Source organism: Cupressus sempervirens, chromosome 10 (assembly GCF_028749045.1).
Source record: "Cupressus sempervirens isolate cs-2001-9-10 chromosome 10, ASM2874904v1, whole genome shotgun sequence".
Lineage (NCBI taxonomy): Eukaryota > Viridiplantae > Streptophyta > Pinopsida > Cupressales > Cupressaceae > Cupressus > Cupressus sempervirens.
The window spans coordinates 562,861,826-562,874,088 of NC_143127.1; the positions used below are offsets into that span (position 1 = coordinate 562,861,826).

Consider the following 12,263-nt stretch of genomic DNA (forward strand, 5'->3'; position numbering starts at 1 on the left):
AGATCTTGCATTTATAGATTAGATTTTGCTTTTATAGAATAGATCTTATTTTCATGCATATTTGAAGATCATGGAGACTAGCATTCTTGCTTTTCCTCTTTGAATCTCTCATCTCATGGTGTACTTGCATGGGCACAAAAATAGGTCAAACTGAGGGCCTCCATTGCAAACCCTTGCACTCTATGAGTAGAGAGCTATGGATCGATTTGTGAGGGCTCATTCTTGAATTTTCTTACATGTAATGATTCATAGAAGTGTGACAACATTTTAGCACACATTTTTGGCGCCCACCGTGGGGCTTGAATCAAGTTTCTAGCTCCATTTGCTTTTATTTTTTATCTCTATTTTTTTACAGCATCATATTGGATCTAATCAAGTGCTTTTGTAAATTTTTTCACTTTGGTTTTAAGGCCAACCCATATATAGATTGGTTTGCAGGCAAAAAATCTAGTTGGTTTAAAGATTCAATCATATCTTTTAAACCAATTAGAATTTGGCTCTGAAATTTTTTTTGTGGGTTGGGTATGTGCCCAACATGTCCCATTTCGATTTTCAGATCATTTTGACATGATTTGCGCGAGTTGTGAATTTCTCTTTATTTTTCATAAAAAGCCGTTTCTGATCGCAAATCAGCATATTTTTCGAAAAAATTTATATTTTCAGGAAAGATTTTTGAATTCTAAGGGGGGTTCTTTCTTTGTGTTTTGAATTTTGCCGTATTAAGGATCAAAAACTCGATTTGATGAATCTGACCTATTTTGAAAAATTGGGTCCCTAGAGCACAAATGAAGAGATTTTTTTGAATTTCTTACATTTTTGGAAAGCTCTTTAGTTTTTAGTAGGGGTCTCTTCTTTTCATTTCTATTTTTGGATTTGAAATCATAGCAAAAAAAAGGTCTAATCATGTTGACTAGGTTATTCGTATTTTTTTTGCAGGGATTTTCGTGTTTTTCTGGTTTTTTCTGCTAACTGCTCACTGTTTTGGGTTTTTCTGTGTTTTTTGATTTTTTTGGAACAACATAGCAGCAAGTTGTGATTTCATTGGAAAAACGTGCTAAAGTTGTTAAAAATAGGTAAGATCTACTAAGCGCGTTGCGAGGACTTCAGGTATTCTTCTTTGGCTGATAACACTTTGATTTGGAACCTTAAAATGAACCTCTCATGTGTCTAGCTTGTGTGTTTTGCTTATGTTTTTATTTTTCAAACACATGCATGATTGATACTAGGTTGTAATCTCCATTGATTTTTATTTAGCAAGCTTGATTATTAGTGATAGATTTAGATAGCTATATTGGGTTATTGGACTCGCTGAATCCGCCGGCACCTCATTCCACCCCGTGGTTGCAAGATCAGTGCCACATTAAAGGGGAGGGGTCTATAGGATAGAAGCATTAAGTGCTCCACTTGGCAACCCTCTTGTGCTTTCTATAACTTACTAATGTTTGAGTTGTGGACTTGTTTTGGCTTGTGTGAGGGGTTAAGTGTTCCACATCTTTGGACTCACCTTACATTAGTTAAAGTGTTAAGTGTACCACCTTGTGCTTTTTGATTATTTTTGGATAGATTTTCTTTTGGAGAATTAACATCTATACAAACCTAGTAATTAGGCCCCATGAATACTATTTGTGGATCTTGAGGGAGTGAGTTCCTAGTGAAACTCCTCTCAAAGACGGATTCCTTGTATGTGGGGAGGATACTTTGAGAATCTCTTAGATAGATGGATCTTCAACTTGTTGATTGAGGCATCCTTTCTCCGGAAAGGTTGATAGATCACTAGGGGTTGATATCATAGATCTTGAGATAATCTTAGTTAGCGTGTCAGATTAATCTGCTTGCTTTGATTGGGCTAAAAGTGAAAAGGTGTCAAAACCTTGGATCTAAAAGCTAAGTCCCCTTGTGGTCCACTATTGTGAGTCGGTCACCTTTAGAGAGGGTTAACCATAGCAGACAATCCCTATACAGGGAAAACTACGGACGGAACCTCAAGCGGTAATAGCCACTTCTGTCGTGGTTGCAACAATCGCTATATAAATGTTCTCGTGGAAGAAATCTCCATGGGGTATGGTTCATTGTGGGTTGTCAGATCTCCCTAGCAGCTCTTGAAGATTAAGTTCTCAGACTGTGTCAAAACATCTTATTCTAAATATTCTAACGTGGTGGTGTAGTAGGTCGACAATAATCAATCGTATGTATGTATGTTTTGGTTGAGATGCAACTTTTGGTTAAATGCGTGTGGGTGGGTCATGTGCAAGGTGATCAAGCTAGATGAGAACATTGGGTTAGGAGGAGGTATACATGTAGATAGTGGATTGGTGGACATGTTGTATTAGGAAAAGCTTGTATGATGCATATTATGAAGGTATCAGTTATATATATTTGTGAATATGGTGTTTTAATGTGATGGTGGAATGTATTGTTAGTTGAAATTTTAGTTGAGTGCATATAAATGTTTGATTGCTGAGTTCTTGTCAACATGTTACCCAAGTGGTTGTGTTGTTTGTACTTGTGGGTGTTGGTGTTTCTTTGTTGTGGGGGGTTATTGGTGTTTGCTTGGGATATGGAAGGTGGTATGCTATGTTATCAGTTTTGGTAAGGTGGAGTTTGATTGATGCGACCCATAATTCAAATTTGGATTAGTATAACTTGAGTTCATATTGTTGCGGTTTAGGTCATTTGGATCAAGAGATGATGCATTAAAGAGTGAGTTGGTGAATTGTAAACTATGTATGGGTGGTGTAGAAATGGTTGTGTATATTGTGTTATATAAAGCAGCTGTTAAAGATATAATCATGTTTAGTTGTTAAGACATGGGGTTATTTGGTGGAGGTGGAATGCATGTAGATCCTATGTTTGGGGCATTATGTTAGGTGTAAGTTCTTTCACAACAAAGACATCAAAATCAATGAGAACTTAGGCTCCATTCTATGCTAGCAACAAAAAAGTATCTATTGAGGCCAGCCGAAAAAATCATATCCACAATTTTTGAAAATTTGAGGGTGATCCCACAATAATGGGTTCCACTTTTTGACCAACTTTGACACTAAAATCAATATTTTTGCAACAAACGTCACGTTCAAGTGACTATATGTTCAAAACTATAAATAATTTCAAGATGACATAAATTAGTGATTTTGAGTACTTTGTTCCTACTTTGTAACCATATTTTTAATCTAAAAAAAAAAATGATTTATGTCAATTTTTTTTATCTCCTCCAAAAAGTGGTACATAATAAAATTCAATATTTTAAAAAGTGACAGTCCGTTTGACACAACTTTTTTTTCTAGAAATGATAATGAAGTAATTCTTTTGATGTTAGATTTGTAACATCAATATCGAGAGGATGCATTTGGTTTGATTTATTTTGGTTGAATATTGTATAGTTTATAAAATTTTGAAGTGACATGAATCGTAATTCAGACATACGTTCCGTTTGACACAGATAATTTGAAGTCAATTTATCATAAACCATTTTTTTTTTTGAATAGAAAAGTATCTCAATAAGCCAGTTCCTCCATATTTTTCAAATTTTTTTTGACCTAATTTACTAATTTTCCCGAGGTGTCAAAGTCGGTTGATGTTCAATCGGTAATGAACCTATAATGAGTTAAACTCATATTTGAAAGTCTTAATGATTAAATTATGTATTAAAATTATAGTCGTTGGAAAGCTTGCTCCGAGCAACACATTTTGACATTTTTAATTTTACAGTAGGAGATCATTTTCCTGCAATTATGGCAGTCAAAAGAGCCAAAAAAAAGAAAAGAAAAAAAGGTTAAAATTTTTGTGATTTTGCATGTTCGTGCGAACATGGTGTTCGCACGAACACGTTTACCATGTTCGCATGAACATATGTTCGTGCGAACATGCAAATCATGTTTGCGCGAACATATTTATCACATGTGTTTGCGCGAACATACGAAATATGTTCGTGCGAACATGATTAAAAAAAAAGTTCATGCGAACATATGGTAACCTCAATTTCTCATTTTGCAATTTTTTTCATTTTTGTTTGTCCCACTAAAGTGGAACCCATTATTGTGGGTTCACCCTTGAGTATCTTGTGACATGATGTCAATTTCCTCGAGTCATATGTTTTTGACACTAAACACAAAAAATTGTCATTATTTAGTTCTAAGGTAGCTCCCATTTGAGGTGTCTGGTGTGAATTCAAGGATGAGCCATTGTGCATTATGTTATAGGGATTGAAAGCAAGGTTGTATGTAGGATCCATTTGTTTTCTCTTTGTTTATGATCATGTGTGAACAATACAATACATAAACATTGTCAAGTGTTATGCTAATGGATATTATGGATGTTATTGTGCTAAAAGCTTTTTTTTGGGGGTTTTTTGTGATTTTTCGGATGTAAATTATTATATCATTACCTAACATCAACACCTACACTTAATAATAGCTTACTTATTGCCTTCAATCCTTTTTACAAAACCAATAAATTTGAATCGAATAAATTTGACCAAAGGAAATCATTGTGGTTTAAACTTTCAAACATGATCAACACTACCTTGATTAGCAAATGGATTTTAGAAAATAATCATTTTAAAAAAAATATCTAGAAAAGTGTAGTTCATTTCCATGTATTGGGTTTGATTCTTTCGACAAGGTTTCTATCTACGATGCAAAAAAACAATTCCATAGACACATTCAACCCAATATAGAAAATAATTCAACCAATCATCTATCAAAAGAAAATTCAATCAACTCTATGTTAAAAAAAAAGAAGCTTCTCATGAACATAATTTTACATCATAAAATACAATTGTCAACAAAAAAATATTCAAATCAACTATAAAATCAAAATCTAATATCTCTTTCTCATTTTAATTAAGATTGTATATTAATTACTACCACTCTTTTTAATACACAATTATTCAAATATTAAATTTTTATTTAAAAAAACACTTTTAAATAGTTTAAAATAAAATAATGTTAGAAAGAAAAGATGAACAATCAAAGCTTCAGCTTGTATTTGTTTGCCTTCATATTTTGAGATAATAAAATCCTAATAAACTTAAGCTGAGCCAATTATTGCAACATAATCATTATAAAATTAAGAATAATAATTTAAAGAATCAATATTACTTTATACTATTTATAAAATATTCTATTTGTACTTTCTTTGAGAAGTTACTTGCTAGTGAATACGCTGAGACTAGTCATTGCCACTTTCATACTAGAACTCTAAAATTATAATTTAAAAAAAAAAACAGCAAACATTTCTAAAGGAGTACGTGTCAAATCGTTCTATCACTATTTTAATTTGATGGCAAACAATCAGAGTTCTTCATTCTCTCCAGTTCTTATAAGAGAGTACTCAAAAACTGCCTTAAAACTAACTTCCCGAGCCTTTTCTGTTTTATCAATATCTTATTCTTTTGCAATCAATTTCAGTATCTGAATAACTACTAAGGGATGCCATACTCATGCAGGAACTTATAATATCAGCATTATATTCGAGTCCCATATTCTAAATCACTGAGCAAAAAGTAGATGGAGTATAAGACAGTCAACACAATTTTGTGTCGTCTCCAACAACTGTAGAGGATTCAGCACAACTCACCAGCGATTCTGTGTTGCATTATATGGTAACACTTCTGAAACACTTCTATGCAACCGAAAAACATAGCCAATTGGAGGGGATTCCAGACACTATTAAGGAAATGTAGCACAAAGCAATGTAAAGTTAATCACCATATTTTTCAATTTCTTACAAAAGGGTCACTTATTTTTCGCTGCCAAGAGGTGGGGAGAAGCCTTAGTGGTCTTTTGATTTGAAAGATTCATATGAACTCTTAATAGCTTCCCAAAATGTTGGAATAGCACTGTCATCTGGAATTTCCTTGAAAGAAGGAAGATAATTAACATCAACGATAACGTGGTCTCCAGTGCCAGCTTGAATCTGTAAATGACATTGAATAAACTATTAGCTATATATTATATGACAAATGACATAACATTCACACTCTCTTCAAAAGAGCAGGTGATTCTTTGGAACGAATCGATTTCTTCATAAATCTGTCCCCATTCTAAGGTTTAAACTCGAACAAATGAAACACTAAGTCATATCTCGTTTCATTTAAATCAGGTTAGAATTCATTTGTTTAGGTAAGGGAAATAGCTAACAAGCTAGTACCAAATATTCTGTATAAATTGCATTTACTCTGAAATTAATATAAACCCTGGATTGATGAGGAACGTTCTGTCTCATTTTCATGATGAAAGATGTTACGTCATACAAACAGGAAATTTCTATCTTATTCTAAGATCACAATTTGAATGACTTCATCTTGCAGTTGTTTGGCAAAAAGGCTATTTAATAAAATCATCAAGTGAATGACTGTAAATTGAATGCGCATAACATTTTAATAAATTGCCACAACGTTTATTCATGCTAAAAGAGCATCTTAAAATCATTACCAAACAAAAACATTATACGAAATGCACTTGACAATTAAAACTAAAGCTTTTATAAATTATAACATTGAATGATTTCGACCGCATTGTTTATTTGCACTAAAATACTAATAGGGAAAATCAAATTTTGCATACTAAAATGTATAATTTGACTACTTCGCAGGTCTCCAAGTGCTTGCCATTGTTTTTGCTACACAAGTTTTTTTTTGCTGTTTACTCCCAATATTTTCACAACTGGAGGCTAACCCCAGTTAACAATTCAATTTTCATAGAAGACATCAGACAGAAAGCAATTTGGTGGTTTTATAAGGACCAATCTGCCCATGCTATGAGTGAATGTTTTTAATAACGTACATGAGGCCAAACAGCCAACCCATGGATAGTCAGGAAAGCAGATAAGCTCGAAAAGCCCTAAACAGAAGGCTTGATGACACCACGCTTAATTTCTTTTTTCTTTTGCATCTTGGATCTTCTATTGTGCATCTTGATAAGGAAATTCGTAGCTCTTTGTTGTCTTTTCTTCTTCAAACAGGTTACTAAATGTGATTATATTTAGTCTCAAAATAATTTGATCAGAATATTCTTGTGAGTCGAACACTCTGATGGAGCACAAATTTTACGAATTTGAGCTTTCATTCAGCATCTTCTCTTATCCCTTATCCAGCAATTAACGTTATATTTTTTTGTTTTGATTAAATAATCTTTGCAAATATCCAGTCAATTATCATTCTCCTATAACCTTAGATCACGTACAAAGTATTATTTTGCATAAACCAACAAGTAAAGGTGTCACCTTTCTCTAAGTTTCTCAACTTATTTTGTGTTTTTGTTATGCAGATTATAATACTCAAAAAAAAAATTATGTCTCAACCCCTGTGCTCATAAAAAAACCTCAATATCTGGAACAAATGATCTCTCTGTCAACTGAAGCTGAAAGTATTCTTGCAGAGTGCAGTCCAGTCAGCGAGCAGTGAAGGCATAGATAAGAATGGATATCAGATAAAGCACGGTTGGAGAAGATTGAAACGAAGCATGATCAGGAAATAATTATGTGTCACAGATATATATGTTTCCAGGGATCATATCTTGACCCAGATAGTTACATCTACAGTATTGTTTTCACTCATTGGTTTGTTGGTTAACAGTTTGTCTTACTTGGGTTTTGGTTTATACCCTGACTCTTAATGTGCTCAATGTGGTGAAAGACAAAGTTGTTAGCAACAGAATGGGTCAATGTAACTGTTCTATCAGAAACCCCTGAATTGAAATGTACAGCTCCCTTGTGTACAAAGATTTGCAATGAATATTGTTTTTAGTAGATCAACAAGTTTAGGGGTATGCTCTTGACCAGAGCAGAAGAGGTATAACCAAATTGCTTGACACTTCAAGCAAACCAGACGTATTTCAGATGATGACTCACAACCTCCACAGCTATGAATGCATGTGAGTCACTTTTAAACTCTTCTATAACACCTACAATGTAGTCTATTCTATATACCCAGATTACCCAAGTTACTAAGATTTCACAACAACCATTTGCTTCCTACTCAACACTTTATATGAACCAAATCCCACACTTCCTATACAGCCATGAAAATGCACATGAAACTGGCTTGCAAAGAACAAAGGGAATGAAGAAATACTGTGAATGATGGTAATGTCATATAACCACTAAAATGAAAGCAACAAAACCCAGATTATTTTTAATCCCACAACTTTCATTAACAACACATTTCATTCCACAGACCATGCAAGAGCTTAAACTAAACTAACATGAACGACAAAGACAAAATGTAGACGCAAAGTCTCACACAGTAGTCCCAGCTACCGGGGTTTGCCCACAGAGAAATTTTGCCGATCTTATTCACTTCTCAAAAAGTTACATTCATAGGCCCTTTAGAACTGGCTAGTTACATTTCGTGATTAGAGCATAGAGCATCTTTGAACAGATGTATTCTAAAAATAGGATTGACTGCTCTGTCATCCGTTACAAAGCCTTAGCCTATGGGGAGAATGCCAAACATGGCTACAATATCAGAAAGAGAGAGAGTAAAATAAATGCACATCTCATACTATTGCATGGCATAGTATCTATCCTGCAAAATAGGAATGATGAAACAAATGAGAAATACACATTTCTATGATGCAATTAATGTTCAGGTGATGAAGATTTTGCTGCTACAACAATAAAATAAGGTCAAGCGGTGATTTTGGAAATCTGCGGATGTCATAATGGAGACCACGATCCTGGTTAGAAGCCATATAAGCAATGTTCAATAGGAGCTAGGACCCCCGACCAAGCAATACAAATAGCCTTCAGTTGTGGAAAGATATAAAATGATGATCATTACAAAATGGTGAGTGTCATTTCCAGCATCAACGGCATAGAATATGATCACCAGCATGTCTATTGGAGCTGTTGAGTATAAAAGACATCTCCATGATTTGGCGTAGCATCATCAACAACCGTGGCAAAGGGAATACTCGTCAATACAAGTAGCGGGCGCCGAGAAAGATTTGTGTATCTGATGGAAGGGTGTAATCGAATCTGGAGGGTCTCTATCAGAAATCGCACCACGAGGCCAACACATATATTCAACGGCGTGAAGCATGCATCATGCACTATTATTAAATTTGGTGGAAAATTATTTGCGTGATAAGAGTTTGCTGGGTCAATCAATATAATCCAAAGTTATGTTTTGTTATGATTCACGATAGTTACAAGGTCATTATTTAAAATGAAATACAGTTATATTGGCAGTTGGTCATTTGTTTTGAGAAGACACAATGGCTGGGTGACAACCGTATAACCATTTACTCATTTATAAAAAGGAAATGTAAATCAAATGAAACATATATTCATACAATTTTCAAAAAATTTAAATATTCATAATATAATGTATTTTTAATATATTATATTCTTTTATAGATGAAGCATGAATTTTTGAATTAACCTTGTGGATGCTGGATTTTGAGTAAATATTTTTATATGCAATTTTGGAATTGGATTGCAGTGGGTTGAGCATCAATGAGTGGTGAGTGTCCTCATTGTATTTTCGTTTCTCACATGATCAATAAGAAACATCTATTTTATTTTATTTGCTTAAAGCTTTAGAGTTGAAATATTATATAGTTTCGTCCTTTATAATTATTTTTAGATTCTATAAATAACTTATATGATAGATAAGGTGGAGAGGATCAATTATTGCATTTTAAATTCGATAAACATAGATATTGTGAGATATTAAGTTGTTTTCATATCTGTGTCTATTTTGTCTCCGCAGTAGTTAAAACACATTATAGACTAGTTTAAAATTGCATTCATATATTTGATCTGTCGCATCTTGATTATTAAATTATTCATAGTTGATGTGCGTAGAATTTTATAAAGTTGTACGCTATAAATTTATAATACTGACTCTATCACCCTTTTAATCTCGACACTGTTCTTTATGTTATTCATGCTCTGCAATCCATATGTTGGCAATCATTTTATGTTTCCTTTGAAGAATTAATATATTCATTTGTTGCATTAATCCATAATTATTATTTTTATTTAAAACACTATCATATTCATATAATCATTCACTTTAATTTTCAATTCATAATTTAAGCATTTTTTGCATTTTCATGCAATTTTAAAAGTTTTCTATTATTCTTGCCATTTGGGAAACTTTCGTTGCATTCACATTCTAACCAATTTGCTATAAGTATCTTGGACTTTAGTAATTTGTTCAGAATCAGGTGCACCTGCCTTGGCCTTGTAAAGCCAAAGGTGCAGGGGATTTGGATCACATCGATTAGTTCCGTCAATTTGGTCATAACTGGTTGGATATCCCAACATCGAGTTGGCAAGACTCATAGGATTCCAATCTACGGTTTTGGGAACCAACACACTCCATGATGTAATCACTGTGTCTACATCATTTCTGGAGTGCACTAACAACACCACCTACCTGTCCACTCTTTTTAAAATATCAGCCATCTTCCAATTTCACATCTAAGTTGATGCAAACTATATCTTAGCTGAGCTATCAACATTTTTACTTTCCATTTTATTTCCACTCTTATAAGTTCTTTTGTATGGTCATGAATTGATTGAAATTTTTGATACATGATTCTCTTTTTCTCCCACGTCCTATCTACACACTTTCTTTAAATTTCCTGCATGTACTCTTTTATTTCTCTTTTGTTGGTTGGGCACTCTTTTATCCTAGTTTCCCACTTATTCATCCATTTATTGTTTTGTTTCATCCACGTGATCTCTCTTCTACCTAATTTCTCTTATGCTGCCATTTTGCGCCAGCAATGCAGCTCTATATTCTCTAATCTTCTTATAGATAACTTAGCAACTGCATCATAGTCGACACCTCTACAAGAAAGGCCTTGGCCTCAACCGAGACAATCTCATAGGGAATAGATGATTTTATTGTAAGGCTTTTTTTGGTTAAATGTTTCTGTAATCTCTCTCTGTCTGCACTTCCTTGCTGATGTGTTGCTACCCCAAACCTCACACTCATAAAGCACCACTGGTACCAATCCGAAAAATAATTTTCTTACTTTTCCAGCCCCATAGATCAGCTCTTCTACATCTATTTTGCTCAAATACCGATTCTCTCCGAGAATACTAGATGCTGATTCGGATGCGTTCTGGTGCTCCGATGCTACAGGCATCCACAGGCCCGCGCAGTGCTTCGTGGGCGCACCCGGGCAGCATCCGGATGCATTGGAGAGCATCCACTGTCTTGTCTTAATGCTTAGATTGATAATAACTGATGCCTCTTAATATTATTATATATGATTATCTAATGGATACTATTTATATCATGGGGATCTTGATCAGTATATGATATATCACTTGTCAATGAATAGCTTTGATAACCTTAATCTCAATATGCTTATTCAAGAATGATGGTCCTTGCAATGAATATCTAGAATTTACAGATCTACTATAAGATAGAGAAATCCTTCCTATCTTTGATAAGAATTGTGTGGACTTCGCAATGATGATCTCTTGTTAACTGTACAATTACTATTCCGCTGTTTCAGACATGACAATATGAATTTGGCTTAAGTCTGCTATTTATCGCTTTACAGTGGTGCCATGAACTGCTCTTTTTCATTTGTCTTTAAAAGTCTGCAAAGATGGGGATGCCCTTCCTCATTTCTATCCTTAAGTGTATGCAATCAGACATGCAAAAGAGCAAATGCTTGATTGGATGATCCACTAGAGATGAATATATAGTAAGAAAAAATAGATGCTGCCTATGGGTTGGTGTTTGACACTTAATTTATATGTTTACTTCCTAAAGGTCACAAATCTTGGAATAGTCCTTCATTAAAGAGGCATGTCTTGTCTTGCTTGATGAACATTGAATCATGAACTAAGTTTTGATTTTGTAATCCAAATTGCATTGGAATCTTGTGCTTGATTAATTTACTAATTAGCTATTTCAATTTGTATATTTGTGTTTTTGAAGTTTGAAGTTGAACTATCAATGGTTAAGTATCATACTATGGAATGCTTTTTTAAATATATATTTCTTGCATTTCTTTGCATGCGCGTGCGCGCCCACACACACACAGAGGCATCCAAGATTCCAGAAAAAGAAAATCACGCATCCGTGCATTTGATTCTTGCAGCCACATCAGCATCAGCATTGGCAATGTTGTCCTGCATTTAGTCACCACAAACCACAAAATGCATATAACAGCACAAAACTTTTTCAAATTAGTTTTGCATTTCTCTAAGTTGAATTTGTTATTCAATTAGTTAAAATTGATCGATCAATCAACTCCAATTGATGCAACAAATTCTTTTATTTAAGGATT

The 12,263-nt window shown here is 33.9% G+C and overlaps 1 protein-coding gene across 5 annotated transcripts in view; it reads right to left on the minus strand.

Moving 5' to 3' along the window:
• Positions 1 to 5,249: 5,249 nt before the first annotated feature.
• ITPK4 (inositol 1,3,4-trisphosphate 5/6-kinase 4) overlaps positions 5,250 to 12,263 on the minus strand; it is a 230,026-nt gene continuing 223,012 nt past the window's right edge. For all 5 annotated transcript variants that reach the window (XM_089803927.1, XM_089803926.1, XM_089803925.1 and 2 more), the window contains one exon: positions 5,250 to 5,916. In XM_089803927.1, the coding sequence (XP_089660053.1) occupies positions 5,773 to 5,916 (144 nt within the window). In that variant the 3' untranslated portion in view covers positions 5,250 to 5,772. The remainder of the gene's footprint in view (positions 5,917 to 12,263) is intronic.